We start from the raw sequence: 23,097 nt of genomic DNA, 5'->3' as shown, positions 1-23,097 counted from the left end.
ACCAGGGTCGCTGTGCATCCCCTCAGAGGGATCTCAGCAGGCTGGGGATGGGCAGAGGAACCTTCTGAAATCCAGCAAGGGCCAAGGCAGGGTCCTGCACCTGGGGAGGAACAGCCCCAGGCACCTGCACAGGCTGGGGCCAACCTGCTGGGAAGCAGCTTTGTGGAGAAAGACCTCAGGGTCCTGGTGGACAAGAAACGCTCCACAAGCCAGCAGTGTGTTCTTGTGGCCGAGGGGCCACTGGGATCCTGGAAAGCACTGGGAACAGCATTGCCAGCAGGTCAGGCAGGGGATTCAGTCCCTCTGCTCAGCCCTGTGAGGCACATCTGGAGTGCTGTGTCCAGCTCTGGCTCCTCAGCACAGCAGGGACAGGGAGCTCCCGGAGCGGGGCCAGCAGAGGCTGCACAGCTGAGCAAGGGCCTGGAGCATCTCGGTGCCCAGGAAAGGCTGAGGGAGCTGGAGCTGCTCAGCCTGGAGAGGAGCCCCAGTGAGAGGGGCCCTGAGCCCTGGCTGTCCCTGTGTGCAGGGAGGGCAGAGCAGGCTCTGCTCCCTGGGGCCCAGCAATGGCACCAGAGGAACGGGCAGGGACTGATGCCCAGGCAGTTCCACCTGGACAGGAGGAGGAAATTCTTTCCCGTGCAGAGACCGAGCATTGAACAGGCTGCTCAGGGAGGGTGTGGAGCATCCCTCACTGGAGACATTCCAGAACCGTCTGGACGCAGCCCCATCCGATGTGCTCTGGGATGGCCCTGCCGGAGCTGGGAGTTTAGACCAGCCGCCGCCCTGTGGTCCCCCCCAGCCCGCTCCGTGCTGGGATCCCGGGGCTGTGCGAACACGGCAGGAATTGAATTGCATTCCATCCCGCTCCGTTCCGTTCCCCGCCCCTCAGCGCTGCCCTCAGCGCTCCCGCCGCCGCCCGGCGCGTGCGCAGCGCGGGAACGGCCGCAAGTCGCGCGAGGCGGCGCGGCGGGCGCGCGCAGGCGCGGGGCGGGGCGGGCGCGCGGCGCTGATGCAAGAGCCGAGCACGGACTGACCCCGCGGCACCGACCGACCCGGCCCCTCCGGCCCGCGGCCCCGCCGCAGACATGTCCGGCGACGAGGTGAGAGCCGCCGGCCGCCGCCGCCGCCCGCGGGAGAGCCTCGCCCGGGGGCCGCGCCGCGCCGGGGCCGCCGCCATGTGGGCGCCGGGCCTGAGGCCTGCGGCGAGCGCGGCCTCCGCCCTGCGTGGGACCGAGGCCGGGGCCGGGGCCGGGGCGGGCGGGGGTCCCGCCGGGCCGGGCCGGGCCTGAGGCAGCGCGGGGAGCGCAGGCCGGGCCGGACGCGGGGCCGCCGCCTTGCCTGGAGCCCCGGTGGCCCCGCGGGTGTGTGCTAGGGCTGCGAGTCCCGGGAAGGCCGGGAGCTCCCGGTGTGCTGCCGGCTGCCGCCCCTGGCGCGGAGAAGCCGGAGAGGGAGGCAGATGGCACCGCCACCGCTGCTCCATCGAGTTCTGCGCTCTTTAGCGAAACGCGGCGTTTAGGCAGTTACCGCTCGCTTTCTGGAGCTTTAATATCTCGTATTTTAACCTTGAAAGCCGAGTAGCAACATCTGCACAAATAATAACTAAACGTTTTCCGGATCTGGCGGTGTTTGTTTAGGCACAGTACCGGGGAAGTTGATACATCCGTGTCTGAGAAATTTTTCAGTTGTTGTAAATGCCCTGTATTGGCAGCCTTACTGGCCTCATTTCCATTGCTCTCGTGGGGAAAAGGAAAGTTTTCCGTGTGTGAGGTGCTCATCAGCCTGCTGTAACCCGTGGGAAGCTGCTCCAGCTGGATCCAGGAGATGGCTGCTTCTGGCTTTGTGTCTTCTCTCTGGTGTTTAAAATACCTGTGTGGCTTGTTTCCTTCAAAGCAAAGTGATCACTCAAGCCTTGGAAAGAGGCTTGTCCTACGTCATAAAGGAGAACTGGTATAATTACGACTTATTTTAGTGGTAGCTGTGACTGACTTACTCAGCTGCTTTAACATCTAGAATGAATGAGTTGCATTTTGGTGCCTAGATGTGTCATGGGAGCTGCAGTTCTCGTGTCTGGGCTGTTCTCTGCACTCGGGAATGCTTGCATCAGGTGCTGTCTGACTCAGGTGATCACAGGGCCATGGAGCAGTTCATGGAGTGTCCTGCTTTGAATTTAGTTTGTATCAGTAAAACTGGTTTTCTTGCATAGTGGGTTAATTTGATGTTGAGGTGATTCCTGGGATCCGTAGTGAAGTTGCACCTCTGGGCTGCTTTGTGTGACAGAGAATAAAGATGATGGCAAATAACACAGTGGAGCTGGCACTGTTTTTCAGGCTGGTGTGCAGTGAGTGCAGGTGCCTCCCAGAACGCTGGTCTCTGGTTACTGGGAGCCAAATACTTTGATATTGATGTTAAGTTGGTGAAACTTTTTAAAGCCTGTGAGGGTGACGACACATGAAGACAAATTTAACACTGGAAACTGGGATAGATGATAAGAGGTTCATTGTTTTGAGCTGTAGCTTAAAGTTTTCAGAGTTGTGTATGAATGAAGCTCCTTGCTGGGAACATCCCTGAGTGCTGCCCAGAGCTGGGGCAGCACAGGCACAATTGTGAGAAGTGGTCTGTTAATGTCTGTTCACTTTGTTAAAAATCCTACAAAGTACATAATCCCACTGAAGATCTAAAAGTTCTTTGAGCCCTGCGGTTTTGTGAAGCTTCAGGCAATAATACTAGAGAGTGCTGTGTCTTGTCAAATTTAAGTGCTGCTTGGTCTCAGTAATTTTTCCCCTCACCCTAGACATAAGGCAGTGTAGTGTAAGGAGGCCTGAACTGACTTGATCAGGGCAGGGGTGATGTCTGCTTCTTAGACATGCCTGTGTTTGTTCAGACTAAGGAAATGGGATTTATTTGTGGCTTCTCTTGGAATCCCTGCCACTTGCACTGTCACAGCAGTTCAGAGGTTCATTGGCTTCAGTCTTGAGTTGCATTTGGTCTATGAAACCTTGATTCTGTTTCCCCCCTCTGTTTGTTCACTTGCTAATTTTCTGTAAGTTGGCATTTGGACTGTGTAGGCACTTGAAGTAAGGAGCAGGTATATGGAGATGGATGTGAGAAGGAACCCTGTGGTCTACAGAGGAGAAAACCCCATATTTGGCTCTGTGAGCAGAAACAGGATGGGAATTTATAATTTTTTTTCACCCAGGAAAAGCATCCAGGTTTGTTGTGTTTGTGCTGGGGGCTGAGGTTCCTTCAGCAGAAAATCTGCAGCTTTGTAGTTTGTCAGCACTAACTGGTATCATAAAGTTCAGACTAAGCCAATGTGCTGAGCAGAGAAAAGGAATAAAGAAAGTTTGGAAACACCTGCCTCAGAAAGCCAGAACATGACTGGCTGGGTTATCAGGCTGGTTCATTTATGTCATGACTTGTTAAAGCAAACGTGACCCAAGGCTCCTGCTGAGTGCTTCTTGAAGCCACTGGTGAACAAAACATTTCAGGCTTAGGCATCCTCCTCCTCAGGTTGTGGAGTGTGCCATGTTCTGAGTAGGTGTTGGGTGTGCAGAAGCCTGGCTTGCCCTGCCTGGCTGGGGTGGCCCTGCCCAAGGCCACCTGGGTTTGATGCTGAAAATCAATCTCCTGTATCCAGGAGTTGTCTTGGTGTGTTCAGTTTATGGTGGTCCAGATGTCTTTTCCCTCACAAAAAGAGAGATTTGGGGTGGGTGGGCTGGTTCCTTCTTAGAAACTGTTATATCTGATCAAGGCATGATCTTAGGTTTGTTTCTCATGAGACAATAAAAACCTTTTCAGAGTCTTGCAGAGCATCTTTATGGAAATGAGTCAGCCCGTTGTGCTCGATCCCAAGGCTGTGCACTGAGCCCATGCAGGCAGCTCTCCCGCTGTCCCAGCAGGCTGGGGAGGTCCAGGAGGAAGCAGACGTGGAACCAGTTGGACATGCTGTGATTTCTGTGCATTGCAGCAGCATGATTCACACCACTATTATGGAAGCAGCAGAGAAAAGCCCTCTGGCTTTCTTTTGAAGATCATTCCAGCACAATGTGTGCAACTGAAGACCCACTTCAGCAGTTTGAAAGCCTTAGGGGCCCCCGTGTATGTGCAGTCTTTGGGGATGTTGTGCTGCAGACACCCATATGAGCAGTTTGATGCCTTTAGTAGAGCCTGTATGAAACATGTATGTTTCAGAAAATGGGAAGAATATGACAAGAACAGCATGTGTAGGAGAATGAGAAATGCAAGGAAAGGTTGTGTTGTGGGGAGAGGGAAACCACCAGACTTCAGGGGGTAGCTGGGCAAGAAGTTGGAGAGCTGCTCCTTGGTTAGGTACTGGCTCTTTCCTGAGTGAGGGTGTTCATGATGGTGAAGTACAGCTCTGTGAGAACGTTCTTCCATTACTGGATAAGGAACATTAGAGAAGGTGTCTAAAATGGTTGTATTTAATATAAACTATGGTGTGACAGTCCAGGCAGATGTGTGTAACAAACTGACCAACAGCTGGGATGTCAGCTTGTGTCTGAAGTGAAACAAAAAGCTTTAATGTGTTGGAATGAATCCCTCAGGTCTGCAGATGATGAATAGGTTAAAAGTGAGTCTGGGGTTAGTGCCTTCTTCACAGCCAGACAAGGTGAATTAAGCTGCTTTGCTGGCTAAAGAGCTCATTAATGAGCTTTTAATCACTTGGTGTCTGAGGTTCAGTTTTTCACTCTGGGGAGGGAGAAGGATTAGACCTTTGCTGTTTCACAGTGTTCAGAGCTGATGCAGGTCTTCCTGTATCACCAGCCCCTTCTAGGTTTCCTCCTCATCCAGAGTGTTCTTGTCAAGAGAGTGCTTGGCAAATCTTGCCTTGAATAAATCTGGGAATTAGTGTGTCTCACAAGTGGAAGTGATTTGTGATCACACCATGTGCTTTGGTGGGGTTAAATTTTCTTTGTTGAGTGGTGCTGTATTGCTGCAAAATTGGAGTCCATAATGGTGATAAAATAGAGATGGTAGCCAGTCTGTCAGAGTCACAGCTTTAATATTTTTCAGCTGCACTAATAAATTGGTGACAGGAAACTTGGACTACGGGAAAAGTTGCAGGGGCTATGAACTCTTTCAGTTTTCCCTTGTAATTGACACAGTTGAGGTTGAAGCCGAGGAGCAGTTTGGGAAAAGTGTTACAAATAATAAATGGGGGGTGATTAATGAGCTGCTAAGGAGCTCTTGACTTTTACAGATGATTTTCGATCCTACTATGAGCAAGAAGAAGAAGAAAAAGAAGAAGCCCTTCATGCTGGATGAGGAAGGAGGAGGAGACACACAAACAGAAGAGACTCAGCAGTCAGAAACAAAAGAAGTTGAACCAGAGCCAACAGAAGACAAAGATGTTGAAGCAGATGAAGAAGACAGCAGGAAGAAAGGTAAAGTGAATCCATGTAGATAAACTCCCAAAGCTGCTCTTTTGAGACTACAGGCCCATTCTCAAGAATTTGGCATCCCAGAGTATAATGCCAGAGCCTTGGTGTGTTCAGAGATTTGTGAGTGATCTCTGCTGCCTGTTTGGAGGGCAGCTTGCCCTCTTGCTTGGAATCATGTTCACAGACACCACCAAGCTCCCAGGGGCTTACATAATTTCCAGTTTTCTAACTCAAACAGTCCTTTGTGTAAGGCACTGAAAAGAGATTCTCTAAAATAGTGTGAAGTTTTAAATCTTCCACGTGCAGTTGTTGCAGTAATTCCACAATTATGGCTTTTTCCATTTGGATAGTTAAGCAATAGTGTGAATAACAGAAACATGGTTAAAGGAGTTTCTAGTTTTTGGGCAATTCTGAAAGTGATAACCAGAGTGTTCTTTGGAATCTTTCAGGAAGTGTGTGATTGTGTATAAAGCCTTGCTTTTTAAATTGAGGCCAATGTAATTTCGAGATTACCTAATTCAGAGAGTGCCATTAGCTTAGATCCAGTTTGTTGATAAAATTGGCTCCTCCTGCAGGCCAAAAAAACTGCATCTTCCTCCTGCACTTCTCATTTTTTGTCCAAGCATCTCTAATGACAAAAGTGACTAATTTATCTTGTACAGCAGAAAGATTAAACATTTAAAGAATCAAAAGACAGAGTTAGAAGGTGCAGAAACTAAAACAGTATTTGGGGGCAGAGGGGAATGATCTCTTCAAACCTGAAGGATATCCATAGGGGTTACAGATCATTGCTTGTATCTTACTGTGATATTTTAAAGGTTTGGATGTCAATTAGAAGCCTTAATGTCTGAACTGTTTCTACAGTTACACTTCTTTAGGCAATCCTTTGTTTTTTAGATACAACAGATGACTTGGATGATTTAAACTTCTTCAATCAAAAGAAAAAGAAGAAAAAACGAAAAAGATATTTGATATAGATGAAGCAGAAGAAGGTGTAAAGGTTTGTTTAGATAACTTGACTATGGCTGAAAACTCTGTTACTTCTATTTTCTTGAGATTGGCAGGAGTTGTCTCAAGTCTGTCATTGTGTCTTGGTGCAGTTCATAACTAAACTTTACATGTCTGTCTTTTTTTTTTTTTTTATGAACATGTTGTTCCTGCCTGGGCTTTTTGTCCAGAAGTGGAAAAACCTGCCTGCTCTGCACAAAGAGCAAGTAATTCACTAGTCTGTAGGAAGGGCTGATTAACCTCAAGGTTAATTGTCTTTTGGGGTTAGAGAGATAACTGGATGTCAGAAGCCACACACACAGAACAGTCCTCTAAAGGCCAGCACTTCAAATGAAGTGCACATATCTGCCAAGAAATCTGTTTTCACTCTGGTGTTTTCTTTAGAAAGGATTGGCTACTGTGCTGTGTTCCAGAAGGTGTACAAGATATTTTTACTCTTCTCAAGTTTTATTCCAAGTAGTGTTTTTGTATCACATGTCAGTGTAACTGGCAAGCCCAGAGAGCAAGAGGACAGAGAAATGTTATGTTATGCATAAACCTCCTTTTCAGATTCTGTCTTTTGGGGGAAGAAAATGTTCCTCTGATCTGCCTCAGGAGACAGAATACTTGTTCTGTGTTCTTTCAGTGTGCAGAATTGTGATAACAGAGTAGCACAGCTTTGCTTTCCCTTACTGCTGCCATGAAGGGTGTTTTGCTCCCTGCTGTCCTCAGATGGCTGCTGTCTTTAAGTGCAGTCTGACCTTGTTCCTGGCTAGCCAGAAGGTGCAAATCTGGCCCTGCTGATGGCAGTAGTGCAGGGTATAGAGCTCTCTTGAACATGCTGGGATTCCATTCTTACCTGTTGGCTTTCAGGCCTGTGGTGGGTGTCACCAGTATTTGCCTCTATAGTGCACAGCTGGTGTTATTTCTGGTGCTGTGGAGGGCTGTGGTTAACATGGATAAACTACAGTCTTACTAATTTGCAGGAATTGAAAATTGAAGGAGATGTGCCAGAGACAGTAGAACCTGAAGATGACCTTGATATCATGCTGGGCAATAAAAAGAAGAAAAAGAAGAATGTGAAGTTTCCAGATGAAGATGAGATAATGGAGAAGGATGAAGGTAGAAGTATAACCTAGCTCTGTGAGATGTCAGAAGTGAAATGTAGTCCACCTTGTATGTGAATATGTTCTGTTCAAATGCCTTTTTTGTTCCAAAATTTATCAGAAAAATGTTCTATAAAAGCACTGTATAAATTTCCCATGAATGCTGGTGTCCCTTTTTGACAAAGAGAGAAGACTTGAGTCCACATCTTAGTGGAATTTTCTCCTGTGTACCTTTTAGAAATCGTGTAAGCATGAGGTTAAAGAATATTTCTTAATGAATCCCCAAAAACTTTCCTTACAGCATTTGAGGATGAAGATAGCAAAAAAGATGATGGAATTTCTTTTAGCCTTCAGTCAGGACCTGCGTGGGCAGGCTCAGAAAGGGACTACACATATGATGAGGTAACGTTCCAGAGACTTTTAAAACATATTTTCCATGTTCATCTGTATCAGTAGAGCCTTATGCTCGTATTTCCTATTTCTAACTTCAGAGTGAAGGACATGTAGTCAGTAGATCATGAGCAGAAGCTAACAAGGCATGTCTTGTATCACAGTCATTTTCATGGGGGGCAATATTATCATAGTTCAAACACCTCTGCCATGGGCAGAGCAAACCCTTGGGGAAGCAGTGTTGGGATTTTGCATTTATCACAACGTGTGATAACACAACAAATGTGTTCTGAAGCATGTGGGCAAATGCTCTTAGGCAAAGGTAGTCTGACACTCACTGTGAATGCTGTTTCAGGTGGCTTTTAGAGGTGAGGTACTTTGAGGAATGGCAAATGCTCATGTGGGTGTGAATCCCTTCTTTTGCAGTTGCTCAATAGAGTTTTTAACATCATGCGGGAAAAGAACCCGGACATGGTGGCTGGAGAGAAGCGGAAATTTGTCATGAAGCCCCCGCAGGTTGTGAGAGTAGGGACCAAGAAAACGTCTTTTGTCAACTTCACAGATATCTGCAAATTGTAAGTTTCCCCTTTGGATTTCCCAGGAATAGCAGATGGATACACTGCTCTGTGCTCCTGTAGAGTTCTCTGGCAAGTGACTGTGGCAAACCAGGAGTGGAAGCTATTTCAGTCAGAGAGCTCGTTACATTTCTCTGTGAGAAGATAACTCTGAACATGATTTATTGAGATAATTTCTAATTTTATACTCAAATCATGAAAATGATATATGGGCTGAAACTTGGTGAGTTCATTGGGTTCTGGCAAGTTGGGTCAACAGTGACATTTATGTTCAAGCCTTGAGGAGAAGGGTGGGAAAAGTTCTTTCTAATTTGAGCTGTCTACAAATGCTGTTCTCTTGATAAATGATATGGACTCCAGTAGTGTTTTCCCACTGTTTCCTGCAGTGATACCTGTCTTAATTATTTGTCTTGTGAAGGCAGCTCTGTTCTTTGTGAGCATTTCTGGGAATGCAGATCTGATGGGTATCAGAAATGTGCCAGAAAACAGGCCTGGTGAAACCCTGCTGAGGATCTGGGTTGTGTACTAAGGGGAGTTTTTAATGGTAGCTACTAATGTTTTTTCAGGGGTTGGGACAGTAAAAATGAAAAATCTGTAATAGAAAACTTCTTTTCACTAGTTGCTGTAATTTTGAGTTGGGAACAATGGGAAGATTTTTTTGTGTGGACTGCTCTTTGGTGCAGACCCCTGGCACTGCTCCCTTTGAAACTTTCTAACTTAAATTGGATTTATCCTGCCAGTCCTGTATAAATATCAAATTTCTCTGAAGGGGGAAGGTTAAACATTTCCTTACTTTATTTTTAGATTACATCGTCAGCCAAAACATCTCCTGGCATTTTTGTTGGCAGAATTGGGTACAAGGTAAGGCTGCTGGGCTGTGTGTGTGCTCAGGATTGATATTGCTCAAATATAACATTTTTGAGGTTAGATCTATATAGATGTGCTAGAACATGAGGCTTTTGTTCCCTGCACTTCAGCACTGTGCTGGGTGATTGAGGAGAGAACATTTTAGTGAGGAGGTACAGGGGGAAACTCCAAGTCCAAGGGAATGGTCTTGTTCACTCCCCTGAGACAGGTGAGGGCAAAACTTCCTGTAGGAAGTAGCTCTTAAGTACCTCAGAATTTTGCTTTTTTTTTTTTTTTGTCCCTACAACACAGTTCTGTCTGTGCTCCTCTTGAAGAATATATCCTTGTCTTGCTTCATGTTCCTGATTTGTTTTAGTGCTTCACACGTGCAAATCAAATAATTAATTTTCTTTTTTCAATTAGTGGTTCAATAGATGGTAACAACCAACTGGTAATCAAAGGAAGATTCCAGCAAAAACAGATAGAAAATGTCTTGAGAAGATATATCAGTAAGTAGAACTCCCTTTCCCACTGCAGATTTCTCTCAGCCCCCTTGTGATGCCCATGTATGGCCCAGGTGTGTGCCCACCATGGAGGAGGCTGAGGAGCCACAACTTTCCTTTATCATGGAATAGTGCAAATACAGGTGGTTCTGCCATGGTTAGACTATGGGCTGTACTCTGTCCTGCACTAAAGCATGGCAAGGAAAACAGCATTTGAGAACTGCTTGTTTTTATCTGAGCCTCATATCTTGGCTTTAATGAGGACTGTGGAAAACAACAGTAATTGTTGATTTTGCAGTCTGTTGTACCCGTGAATTGACAGATGCAGTGTTAAGATAAATTTCTGTTCAAATGCCTTTTTTGTTCCAAAATTTATCAGAAAAATGTTCTATAAAAGCACTGTATAAATTTCCCATGAATGCTGGTGTCCCTTTTTGACAAAGAGAGAAGACTTGAGTCCACATCTTAGTGGAATTTTCTCCTGTGTACCTTTTAGAAATCGTGTAAGCGTGAGGTTAAAGAATGTTCCTTAAAGAATCCCCAAAAATTTTGGTGCCAGAGTCAGAGGACTCAGATTATGTGTCCCAAAGCTCCTGCTTTAGTGCTGTGTCAGTACCAGAGCTGCTGACACCTGGCAGTGCTGCCTCAGCAGAGGAGCACCAGTGGGAAATCTGTACCAGTTATTAACATTAAAACAGTGTCAGTGCAGTGTGGCCTGGGGTTCCCGTCCGACCCCGGCTGCCGTAGGGGTCCCGGATAGCGCTGGGCTGATGAGCACAACCTGTCCAGGTGCCTCAGGCAAGCTCCCAGCCACGGGCAATCTTAGCAAGCAGCTCAGCTCTTAAGTGATTTCAGCTCTTTGGTGAATTCAGCTCTTCAGTGGTTTCAGCTCTTTGCTCGCTGAGTGCCTCGGCAGACGCAGGGAGAGAGAGGAGAAGGCTGTGTGAGGTTCCACAGAGGTGTCTTTATTGGCAGCTCCTGCCAAGGGTTTCAGTGACAGCTCTTCTGCCAAACTGGGCAGAAATGGGGCTTTATATAGGGTGCAGGGGTTTGGGAAATTGTCCAGTCGCCAGGGTCAGGCGAATATGACCCATGGTCTTACAGAGAGATAACGAGGGTCCGAGGGCAGAAGAGGGGCTGCTTTGGTCCAGTCGTTATGGCTCGGCATTTCTTACCTTAGGCAAGTGACAGCCAGGGAGGCTTGCAGGGCCTCTGGCTGCTACATCAGTGCCTCATGTAGCACACAGAACCTCCTCTTGGTTAACCAGAGATGATTTTTAATGTTCACAATCAGCCCCTGTGAGCCGGTGGGTGTGTTTGAGCAGCTTTTGCAGAGAGCTGTGCAGCAGCAGCAGGGCTGACTGCCCTTTGTTCCCCTGCAGAGGAGTACGTCACCTGCCACACGTGCCGCTCCCCTGACACCATCCTGCAGAAGGACACCCGGCTATACTTCCTGCAGTGCGAGACCTGCCACTCCCGCTGCTCCGTGGCCAGCATCAAAACAGGCTTCCAGGCTGTCACAGGCAAGAGAGCACAGCTCCGTGCCAAAGCTAACTAGGTTTGCTAACCAACACTGGAGTTGGCAGAGTGTTCTGGGGAGATGGGACTGGACAGGTTTGCAATCGGAGTGGATTTACCATTGTGTTAAAGCGAGGTTGTAAAAACAACAAGAAATTTGGCTTTTGATTGATTGGTCTGTGAAATCCTTGCAAGATGCAGATCCTCAAGCTGTTCACATACATTTGCTCATTGAATATATTTTACCAACTGTAAGGAGCGTGGTGGGAAAGGAGGTGCTTTTTAATTCATTCAGACTTCTGTAAAAGACAAGATAAATTAAAGATACTATAACAGTGAGTGTCTTGGATTTGGATTTTTCCTTCAGTTTCCTCTTCAAACACAGGTGGGAATGGTTGGTGTGTTGTTCTGCAGGTATGTCACTGGCTATGTCCAAGACCCAGAATGAGGGTTTAAGATAAAGGTTATTTTGCTTTTACATAACAGGCTTATTTTAGTTATACTGTCATGAAACAGAGAAACCAGTCACAGAGTCCCAGGGCTGACAGGCCAACATGAGCCCTGCTCCTGCTTGTACAGCCATGGGTGCCTTGTGCACAGGCTTAATTAGGCAAAAATAGCTCTGAGACAGTTCAGACACCAGATTGGTGCTGAATCTTAACACAGAATCAATAAACTGTACTGTAAGTTTTCCTAGTGTCATAGTACTAAATTTTGCAATTTCTAATAGACATTTATATTTCAGAAGTCCTGCACTCTTCATCACTTTAAAAAGAATCTAAATGAAGCAAAAAACAAGTAATAGGTATAAATGTCATTGTATGGTGGCTGCAACACAGTCTTCTATAAATCCTGAATTTGCAGGAGATACTGCCAAGTAATTTGGGTTCCAAATTAACACTTTCTGCTTCAGGATCTTCCCATGCCCTTCCTCTGCTGGCAGTGTCAGTGGCCTCGAGGGGACACCTGGTGCTGTCCTTGCTGAGTTTTGTGTAGAAGTTCTTCCAGCTGGGGATGCAGATGGGGAGTGAAGGTCCCCCCTGGGTTGCAGAAGTGGGAACAGTTGTCACTTGGTTGCCAAAATGTCCCAGGGGGAGGGAAAGGTGCGGCAGCTCAGGGCCCCGGGCACCCACCCCTGCGGGTCAGGGGAGCAGCCTCCTCCCCAGGGGAGCTGGTCCTTCTGAAGGCAATACAGCAAACACCACAACTTGAAGGGTTTCTACTAAGTTTTAACCTTTGTATGTTAACACAGAGCACAGTATTGCTGGGGAGTCACTCACTTGCTATTTGAAAACTTTGACAGCACTGTAAGGTGGAAAATCGAGGTTTTATGGTTGGTTTCTTTAAAGCATTTTGAATTTCAAGTGAGCTATAACAATGTTGGATGTATCTCAAAGTGAATAAAGCCAGGATCAGTGCCTCTTGTAACATTATTGTTGTATTCTTGTTTCTTCCTCTAGCAAAGAGTCTCCTGTTGGGGGTTAAACCTTGGAGAAGTATGAGTTGCCTCTTTGATTTGGTGACTTGCTGGTGGGACACCCTGAAATAGCTGAAGAGCAATGATACTTTGTTTTTAAATGCTTGTTCTTCCCTGGGTCAAATACCTTTAACATACTTTAAAAAATACAGTGTGGCCTTGAGTTGGTGTTGTATTTCAGTGCTTTAAATGAAAAGCTTGATTTAGTGAAATGGGATCAAAAAGATCCAAGTTAATAAAGGAATAAATCATTGTTCCAACCTCTCAGCTGTGAGCTCTGGCTTGCAGGAGAGTTTGAGGTGTATTTTGTAGATGTGCTTTGAGTCTGTGCATGAAACCCTGAAGGCTTTTAATGACTGATATTTGAGTGCAGCATCTTGAGCTATAGGCTCAGATCCTGCTGTGGAATAATAATAACCTCACCAATGCAGGAAAAGCCTGTCTAGGAGCAGATACCAGTTGGGGCTTATTTTTTTTTTTAGGAAAAACTTCACAGTACATTCAAATAATGTTGTATGAACACAAATGTCGCATGCTGCCTGTGAAGCTGATGTGAGTTTGAAGTGCAGTTGTGTTCAGAGGTAAAAAGGTTTTACTTGAGCTGGCTGTGAGAAAGCAGCTTAGGGATGGAGCTCTTAACAGAGGAGCTGCGGTTCCCTGTGTCTGTGTGCAGATACCTTTTTGGAGGCAGAGCTGGTTTTGTCCATGTTTTTTTTCTCTCTGAGCTGAAAATTGGCTGTGTGGAGATGTGGGAGCCAGATTGTAGGTACTGAAAGTCCCTGTGTGAACAAGAGCTGGGCTGCTCCTTCTCCGTGGATTTTGCCATGCCCAGTTCTCCACCTGATCCAAGTAATCTGAACAATGCAGGGCTGTTCCTTCCCAGCAGTGAAGGTGAAACATGTTCCAGCCCAGAACATTCAAGAGAAAATCATCTGAGACTTGTCCCTGGAGGTGCTGGGAGCACAGACAGAGTTGCTGTTGTGGTCAGTCAGCCTGAGCCTTACTGATGCCTTGGAAGAGCAATCTCTTTATCCCCACTTCTGCCAGGATGTGCTTTTATCTCTGCTGTCAGGTGGTTGCAGCTCAAGGGTTTGGGGACATCTCATCCCCTAACTGAGCACAAATCCAGTGGGATCAGCTGCCCTGGGGCTCGTGTGCTTCTGTTCTGCTGAAATCACTGGTGGTTGCTGTGAAAATCAGTGAGAATAAACTCCATTGCTGGGAGCTTCTGGCCAGAGCAAGAATTTAATCATTTTTGTAACCACAGCTGGTGTAAAGGAGAAGCATTTATGAAATGGCTCCATGGAGAGCTGGGAGTTCCTGGTTGGTCCCAGACTGTGACGTTGTGTGCTGCGTGTCCTCCAGGTATGGCAGCCACAGCCTGAGATCTGGGGTTTGGGGCAGCTCTGGGGCAGCTTCTCAGGGAGACTGGGGCACCTGGGGTTGTCAGCAAGGAGAGGAAAAGAGCAGATTTTCAGAGCTGCTGCTACCAGGACAGGGTTTGTCACAAACTGCAGGGGGTGTTGAGCTTTAATCAGGTGAAAGGACCTGATTAAAGGTCCTGGTGGTGGCTGGGGGGAAGGCACAGGAATAGAAACAGCAGGAAGTTGCTGAAAATCAAGAAAATGGGAAGTTGAGTGTGATGCTGACTGCTGAGAATCATTAGAATTTATCTGTTCATCTCTGAATAACGTTTCTCCAGCTCTCTGTTCTGCCCCTGTGCTCAGTTTTCCCCTAGAGGTTTATTCCAGATTACTGAATAGTATCCAAGAAGGTGAGAGGCCAGGCTGTGAGAAGGGTTTGAGCACAGACATTGAACAGAAATCAGTAGCTGCACAAGAACTTAGCAGTTCAGATTCTGGATGAAGACAAACTGCAAAGCCTCTCCAGCTCCTGAAGGAATTGCTCAATTTTCTTTCTGAGTTGTTCTGCCATGGTGAAGGTCAGTGCCTTGTTGCCAGAGTAGCCGAGGACCCAGGTCACAGGGGGATCAGGACAAGGCTGTCCTGGTGAAAACCTTTCCTGGTTTTTGCAGCAGTGCCAGCAGGCCCACAGCTGGAGTCTGCAGAGGGGTGGATTGCCTCAGTGGCCATGGGAGCAGCCAGGGTTAGGCTGGACCTGGCTGGTTCTGCCCCTCATTCTGCTCTCTGCATTTGTAGGGACAGCTGGCAGTTCACAGCTTGCTCTGGTTCCAGGGGTTTGTCCACCTTGGGAAAAATCATGTGGCTCCAGTTTGGCTTAATAGCTGAAAGGATTGTGGGTGAACAGTGAAATCCTATGGCAGAGAAAGGAGCACAATTCCACGTGTCCTTTCCCCCAAATGCAGGAGCTGAGGGAGCAGAAAGGTTGCTCTGATCAGTTGTTTAAATGATCTTGTGACTGGGGCAGGAAAAAGGCTTTTGGGAAGATGTTATGTGGCAGTATCTTCCTCCTAAAGTGAAACATCTTTTTCTCCTAAAGAGAAACAAGCTCAGGGGCTGGTGCTGATCATTAACACATTATCTCACCTGGACAAGCCTCTGCTTTGAAGGGACCTCACCTGGCTTCAGTCTCTGGGCTAACAAGTTTGGTGTTTGCAGCTCTTTCATTATCTTAGCTTTTTTTACTAATTATCTTAGCTCTTTCATTATTTTATCTATTTCAGTGATGAAAACAGGGCAGTGCCATCAGTCATTCAGCCAGTCTTTAGTTTTTAGGAAAAGCCTGAAGACAGCTTTTCCTGTAGGTGTTTCACCATACGTGGATATAGATAAGCTCTACATAAACATTCACAGAGGTATCACAGCACATCCCTTACACTCTTACATATCCTTGATACAGGATGGTTGTCAGTCTGTCCCAAGCCCAAGGGAGCAGTTCTTTTTACAGAAGGAGAAATTCCAGCTGGCCCTGGAAATGTGTTGCTGCCCAACAAACCCAAGGAATTGGGTTTTCCTCACCAGAAGAAAAATACTCCCTCACTTCCCTCTGCTCTTGTCTGTACAGACAGGCTCATTCCTTGCTGTTCATCCTTTCTCCTTTTGGCACATTGCAAACACCTGCATAATTCTGGAATAAAGCAGTCACCACTTTACCTCTGTGTTGGGAAGCATTTTTCTGCCCAGTACCCACCAGAAATGTGTGGTACCTCTGACCCTCCCTCCCTCTTCAGCCCATTGCATCCCCCACAGTGGTCTCTGGACTCACAGAAGTTCTGCTTCTTCTAACAGAAGCAGCATCCTTAATTCTACATTCTAAGGTAAAGCAAATCACTTTTAAAATCCATTTGTTCTTCCCCCAGCCCTGCTTTGGGTAATTATCTCATAAGTTTGGTGTATTTCTTTCTTCGCTGTGAGAGAGCTGCACTGGGGGGAAGCAAGACTGTGGAAGCAGTTTGTGCCCTGATTGATACCAGTGTCAGTTGCTTTATTACAGGGAGGAAATCTTAATGTGATTCATTTTGAAAATAAGGCACAGAAGGCTAATAAAAAAAAAATTCAGTTACAGTTTTCCTTTTGTGGACTGAAATGTCTCTATGCTGCTCATGGCCCTCAGAGCCTGCTGCAGGCCTTGTACTTTGTTTTTGTTCAGCACAAAAATTGCCATTTTTCCCCAAGGCAGTGAAGAAATAAGTTCTGAGAAATGTGAGCTCATCTGAAATTAAACTTAAAACATTTTTCTTTGCTGCCTTGCCTCCACCCTCCCTGACACCCTTGGACAAGAGAGGGAGGAGTGGTTGCTTTCTTTATTCTTCTGAAGGAGCTGTCTGGGGTTCTCCTGATGTGGTGATTCGGGCTCGAGGTGTGGCTGTTCAAGTTTCCCTGTTGGTGGGAAAGCCCTTGCTCAGGGCTGCCTATGGAGTCTCGAATATTGCACACATGGCAGTTTGTTTTTAATTCCAGACCTTCTCCACTTTCCCAAAATTCATTTAAACAATGTGCTGAAGCACATTGTATCCCTCTACTCTTTGTTCTGGATGAGGGAGGTGACCTTTATTTTAAATCCTGCCCCTGGCCAAGAACATCCCTGGGCTTGAAGAGGTGGAGTGTGCTGGGGCTGGAGCCCCTGTGTCCCTCTGGACGTGCTGTGGGCACAGAGGCCACTCCTGAGCTGGCCCAAAGCAGCACACGAGCCACTCTGACCTGTGGGGACAGCAGGGAGGGGCTGAGCTGGAGCACAGGGTGCAGCCCAGGAGGGGCTGTCCCAGCTGAGCTGCCAGACCTGCTCTCCTCACCACACCTGGCTCAGGCTCGCCCAGCACGAGGAAGCTCTGAGCAAACCCAAAGGGTCCTGGGGGCTCTGCACCCTTGTGCCTGGGCCAGCCTGGCAGAGGCAATGATCCCCCTGCCAGGGAGGAAATTGGGCAAGGAAAGGTGCTGAGCTCGGTGTTTTCTTGCTGGACCAGTGCAGGGTGTCCATCCTGCCACATGCCCTCTGTGCAGGGCAGGCAGAGCATTCTCTGTGGCTGAGTCCTTTGGCACCATGTCCCCATCCAAGGCTTGAGGGTGTTTTCCTGCCAGAGGAGGGTCAGGCTCCACAACTCCCCACCAGGAGCCTGTGGGGTTTTTGACCACATCTCCACATGCAAAACTTTATTGAGAATGATGCCTTGTGAAGGCTGACCTAGAACAGAGACTAGATGGAGCTAAAGAATAAAGTAGGGGTTATTAAGAAACCTCAGTGGATCCACCTTGGGCAGCACAACCAAAATGGCCACAAAATGCACAACCAGTCACAGGGGTCTCACACTCTCATAAGTTCTGCTCCATTTGCATATTGGGGTTAATTCTCCAATTACAGCTTTAGGTTATGAAGTCCCATCCTTCTTGTTTTTCTTTCTTCATTCTGCCATTGTGTATGTTCTTGGGCCTGAGATTTGGATCATTTGTCCTTGGTCCCCAGCTAGAGCAGGAATTGTTTTGTCTCCCTACTCTGTGAAGAGCTTAATATGAGGCCCAGACTTACACACTAAAGCAGCTCAGAATCTGAAAATATAAAAGCTAAAACCTGAGGCATCAAGAAGAGGGAATTGAGCCTCCTGCAGTTAACAAGAAGACAATACAGGAGGGATTACAACCACTGTGACAGACACAGCAAGTGGCTCTCACAAATTCCCCAAAGGACAGTCCTGTTACAGCCGCAGTAAATGAAATGCTCCCCAAGTGCTGCACAGCCTGGAACTGTGATGCTCATTAAAGTCAATGGAGTTAATAAAGTCAGTGGGGGGTTTTGTTGCATCTCCTGACTCAGTCTGAATGAATGATTGCAGGCATTTTGGCCCCAGTGATTGTTTGTCCATGCCCAGAAGCAATGGAAGGAGCATTTGGGACTGGAGGAACCCTGCTCTGCTGCTCTAATGCCTGTCCAGGCCAGCATGGGGAAACCAGAGCACCAAAGCTTCCTGCACATCTGCTGGTGCCATGCCAAGCCATTTAACCCAAATTGTGTCAGCAGCCTCAGACACTCCCGTTTCCTTTGCAGAGGTGCAGGCAAGGCAGCAGGGACTGAGACTTTGAGGGTGTTTCTAAGCAAGACCACGCTGCTTTTGCCACTGATGGGATGGGAGCAAACAGCAGCGCAAGTGAGAAGCCAGGTGAGGTCCAGGACACTTGGGAATGGGACCTTCCCTCTGTGGCTGGTGGGGAAAGTCTTTCACAAAAGCTTTATTTATTTTTTCAAGCTCACACCATGGCAACTGTGTATGTTCAGTTGAGCTGCTCAGTTTTTGTTGGTCACTTTTCTTTAGAATATGCAGATGTGGAATTAATTGTTGCCTGCGGGGTTGTTCTGGAGAGAATGGACTGGCCCAACCCTTGTCTTCCCACATCCCAGCAGGGACAATTTACAGGGAGTGACTCCGTGGGGACACTGGACCATGGAAAAGGAGGTTGAGTGCAAATAGGGTGGGAGCCTTTACAGTCATTCAAGAGCTAATGGGATGTGACACATCTTTTTATGTCACGGATGTTTAAAGGGCCTTGGGGAGGACCACACCTCTGTTAGGCAGGACAACCCTAAAGGGCCAGGAGCTGGCTGTGCCTGTGAGCCAAAAGATGAGGTGGGGAAGAAAATTGGCTTGGCTGAACTTCTGCTTGGAACTAACGAGAAAAGAAGAATTTTGACTTTTGGAAGAACAGGGAGGCAATTTAGAACAACTACAAGGACGTCATGGGGTTATGCAGGGAGAAAATAAGAAGGGTCAAAGCTCACCTTGAATTTATCTGGCTACTGCCAGATAAATGTAGAAGACAATAAAAAATGTGGTTGTAAATACATCAGCAACAAGAGTAGGGCTAAGGAGAATCTCCCTCCTTTATGGCATGTGGCTGGGGGCTGGTCTCTTTCCCCAGCTATCAAGGCATAGGACAAGAGGAAATGGCCTCAGGTTGTGCCAGGGGAGGTTTAGGTTGGGTATTATGGAAAATGTTGTCTTTTTGTGTTGGTCAGGCATTGGAACAGCTTGCCCAGGGCAGTGGTGGAGTCCTCATCCCTGGAGGGGTTTAAAAAAGGTGATGTGCACTTGGGGAAATGGGTCAGTGATGGCCTTGGCAGAGCTGGGGGAAGTTGGACTGGATGGCCTTAGAGGGCTTTCCATCCTAAATGGGTCTGTGGCAAAACCATGCTCAGAGCAGGGGTGACCCCTCCTGGGTCCCCATTCCTCTCCTGACAGACCAGTGGAGCCAGCAGGGAGCTCTGCAGGTGCTTTCTGGCCCAAAGGGTGGGGGTCAGGAGGGGTCAGGAGTGTCCCTTTCCCACCCCCTGCTGCCCCCTCACCTGGGTTCTCTGCACGCTCACAGACAGACCTCGCTGAGCACCAAACCCAGAACTGCTGTCCTTGGGGCCCCACCCACAGCCAAGAGCAGAGTGAACTGCCCTGCAGGGGCCTGCTGGGAGCCCCTCTCTCTCCTCCCAAAGTAATGAACAAAACCAAAGCAGCTCTTTGCTGGGAGGCCTTGTCTGTGCTCCAAAGCTGAGCTGGAGCGAGCAGCCTCAGCCCCTGAGGCCCTGCAGCTCTCAGAGCTGGGTATATGGCTCAGCAGACTGAAGGTTGGGCTGATTCTCATCTTCTTGACAGCCAGTTTGACTTGGTTTGGTTTGGGGTTTTTTTCCCCCTCCTGTTGTTCCTCCTTCCAGCCACAAACACCCAAGCATCAGCCTGATGCTGCCGCTGTCTCACCTTGGAGTGGACTGATGGCAGCAAGGATGGACAGGTGGATGCTCAAACATCTCAGACCCACCATAAACTCAGGCAGTTTTGCTCTCCAGGGCTGGAAGGTGGCTCAGCCACAAAGAACCCATCCAGGCTGGATGGGCCTTGGAGAAACCTGGAAGGTGTCCCCAGGAGATCATCTTTAAGGCCCTTTCCAACTCCAACCATTCGGGGTCACTGGTCCCTCCTGACACTGCTCTGGTGTCACCCAGAGCAACACTTGCTTAAGGAGCAGTTTTTAGCACTGCTGGCTTGTACAACCTGGCAAAGCAGCCAGATTTTTCCATCTCTTATGAGCTGGACCAGTGCAAAGTCCAGAAATTAAAGGCCTGGATTTGGCCCCTGCTCTCCTGCATCAAAGAAGCAGGGGAAGCCTTCCAAGCCTCCAGGGGAAAGCCCCAGAACTCCTGTGAACACAGATGTTTTGCTCAGCCCAGTGGGATATACCTTGGGCAAGGAAAAGTAAATCCTGTGGGCAGAGCTGAGGGAAAGGGAAAAAAGACTTGGAAAGGAAAAAAAAGACTTGTTTGGAATAGAAGAAACAAGTGTGTGTGTATGGCAGAGAGGAGAGGGGAAGCAAATTAGATTCTTTCTTTTATTATACAGGATCGTATGTACAAGGTCACTTCTCTCCCAAACAGCAGCAGCACAGTCAGTTCACAGCCAAACCTGCAGCTCATCTCTCCAGGCCTGGAGAACAGCTCGGGACAACTCAGTGCAGACCTTGCACAGGAACCGGGCAAGGGCGGGGCAAGCACGGGTCTCCCTCCAACCCCTCCTCAAGCAGCCCAAACTAAGAAATGCAAAGAAAACTTTGTGCTTCAAGAGCCATGCGTGCTCCAGGATGGTGCCAGGGGCAGGGAAGTGTCACCCCTGGAGCTGTTTACCCTTCACCCTTCCAAGAGATGCTGTGGATGAGGTTGGAGCACTCAGGACCACCCAGGTGTTGTGTGGGAGGGACTGGCCAGGGGGAAGGTGTGGACTCTGCTTTGGGTTCCAAGCACTGCTGTGTGTGTGTGTGTGTTCAGGAGGGGAAGGGGCAGGCAGGACACACCAGGTGTGAGTAAAGTGCTGTGTGAGTTTCAGTCCCCGGGAAAACGGGAGGAGCCCAAGAAGGAGAAACGAGAGAACGGCTGAGGCCTCTCAGCTGCAGGGTCCCACGATGAGCTCGCAGCACGGGGCAGGGGGCACAGCAGCTGGGAGGTGGGGAGCAGGGGAGGTGCTGCCCACCCACATACACCGTGCCTGGGGCATTCCCTGTGCCAGCCTCGGGCACGCTGTCACCCTGGCCATGGAGCTCAGGCAGGAGCGGAGCGGTGGCACCACGCTCCTGCCGTGCCCTGACTGGGGCAGGAGGAGGTGTGGGCAGCCAGGGAAGGGGCTGATGTCTCTGGCTCCAGGCTGTAGGAGTTGGGTGCTCCACATGCCTTCCAGGAGCAGCTGGTCCAAGGAAAGGGTCTCATCCACACCCCTCACTCTGCACAGGCTTGCTCAGCCCTGACACGGTGGACAAGGAGCACACCAAACCAACTGAGGGTGATGTTTTCTTGCTTTCTCCTGCTTGGGGTCACTTGCTTGCCTGCAGATTCCTCTCCCCTTCCCTCCTCAAGCAGCTTCCCAGAGCACAGCAGCTGCTCCAGCATCGACTCCTTTCCACCTGGAAGTGACTGTGGACACACAGCAGCTCATGGGGCACAAGAGAGGTGGCAGGAGGTGGCCGTGCTGGAGGACAGCTCACCCCACAGCCTCTGATCAACAGGATCTTCAGCACAAGAACACAAACTGTCCAGACTGAGACACTACTTTTCCCTCAGTCAGAAATGCTCTGGCTCTCACCTCACACAGGAAAAATGTCTTTATTGGGCTGGGCTGAGCTCTCTCTGCTCTCCTGCAAGCAGCTCTAGAACACCTCTGGCTGCCCTGGGGACACACCTGCTCTCCTGGTCTCTGTGGTGGCTCTGGGTTGTGCAGGTCTGGCTCCTGCCTCCTCTGCCGGCTGCAGAGCTCCAAATCCATTGCAGGGGTAGTGGGGATCTGCTGGGAGGATGAGTTTTCTTTGCCTTTGCTTTACAGATGGATGGAAGATGTCGGGCCATGTTTCTCCTTGAATGCCAGGTAGAGATGACAGCAGCACTTCCATTCAGCTCGCCTTGCTCAACGTGCCAGGACAGGGTTTAGCTTCGTGCTTTCCTCACACCGTTGCTCACAGCTGCAAGGAGAGAAGGGGGAGCTACAGCACTGTCCTTGAACCCCAGAGATTTGTCACTCAGGAAAGGGGGTGAAGGCTGGCCAGTGACCCAGCTGAGCAGCCAAGCTCCATGCTAGGAAAACACAGAGGATCAGTGAAAAGAGCCTCTCCTGAAGCAGCAACCCCCCAGGCCCAAGAGGCACAGAACGAGAGCTTTGGCTCCATTAGCAGCACGGGAGCTGTACCTGGTTACTGTAGCCTGGCATCCTCCACGTCTGTGTAATGGCTGTTCTCCTGCAGGGGAAAGGGAACCACAAACAGTGAATCACCCTGTGTCCCTCCTGCCCTGCCTGGGACACTGGGACACCTCACATGTGGTCACCAGCTGGTCCCCTGCTGTGGGAGAGCAGTGCCAGGGTGCTCAGCGTGATGGACGAGCTACAAAACACACCTGGTATGGACACCAGGCAAAACCACCGATTTCCTCTGGCTCCTGATTCTGAAATGGCTCTGCCAAACAGACCTGGGCTGTGCAATTCCCCCAGGCCTTGGAAGCAATAGAATCACAGAATCATTCAGATTGGAAAAGACTTCCAAGATCAAGTCCAGCCATTAACCCAGCACCTCCCACGTTCACTTCTCAGTTCCAATGCCTGACCATTTCTTCTTTTCAGTGAAGAAATTTCCCTGATCTCCAATCTAAACCTCCCCTGGCACACTTTGAGGCCATTTCCTCTCATCCTGTTTTTTGTTCCCTGGAACTGCCCAGTGCTACCAAGGTGCCTCAGTCCACGAAGGCAAATCAGTGTCCTGATTCTGCTGCTGAACACAGGAATGGTCCCAGTTTGCAGCAGAACTCGTTATCCGTAATGGTAACACTCATCCAGCACTCTAAAGGCCACAATAATGGTGCTGA

The 23,097-nt window shown here is 48.6% G+C and overlaps 2 protein-coding genes across 6 annotated transcripts in view; one reads left to right on the top strand and one right to left on the bottom strand.

The window, feature by feature from the left end:
* Nucleotides 1-977: 977 nt before the first annotated feature.
* EIF2S2 (eukaryotic translation initiation factor 2 subunit beta) lies at nucleotides 978-11,666 on the top strand. The gene is given in 10 exon segments (XM_053958745.1): nucleotides 978-1,100; nucleotides 5,222-5,405; nucleotides 6,300-6,350; nucleotides 6,353-6,402; nucleotides 7,376-7,511; nucleotides 7,797-7,897; nucleotides 8,312-8,460; nucleotides 9,265-9,321; nucleotides 9,730-9,815; nucleotides 11,192-11,666. Coding segments are annotated over 10 exon segments (1,005 nt in total). The 5' UTR covers nucleotides 978-1,085; the 3' UTR covers nucleotides 11,368-11,666.
* Nucleotides 11,667-20,574: 8,908 nt separating this feature from the next.
* The window catches only part of RALY (RALY heterogeneous nuclear ribonucleoprotein), a 129,832-nt gene continuing 127,309 nt past the window's right edge, over nucleotides 20,575-23,097 (bottom strand). For 4 of the 5 annotated variants that reach the window (XM_053958492.1, XM_053958496.1, XM_053958494.1 and 1 more), the window contains 2 exons: nucleotides 22,427-22,475; nucleotides 20,575-22,202 (listed from right to left, as the gene is read on the bottom strand). In XM_053958492.1, the coding sequence (XP_053814467.1) occupies nucleotides 22,431-22,475 (45 nt within the window). In that variant the 3' untranslated portion in view covers nucleotides 20,575-22,202; nucleotides 22,427-22,430. The remainder of the gene's footprint in view (nucleotides 22,203-22,426; nucleotides 22,476-23,097) is intronic. The other variant, XM_053958493.1, reaches the window with a different exon arrangement.

Source organism: Vidua chalybeata, chromosome 17 (genome assembly GCF_026979565.1).
Source record: "Vidua chalybeata isolate OUT-0048 chromosome 17, bVidCha1 merged haplotype, whole genome shotgun sequence".
NCBI lineage: Eukaryota > Metazoa > Chordata > Aves > Passeriformes > Viduidae > Vidua > Vidua chalybeata.
This window is presented reverse-complemented; position numbering and strand designations above follow the sequence as displayed.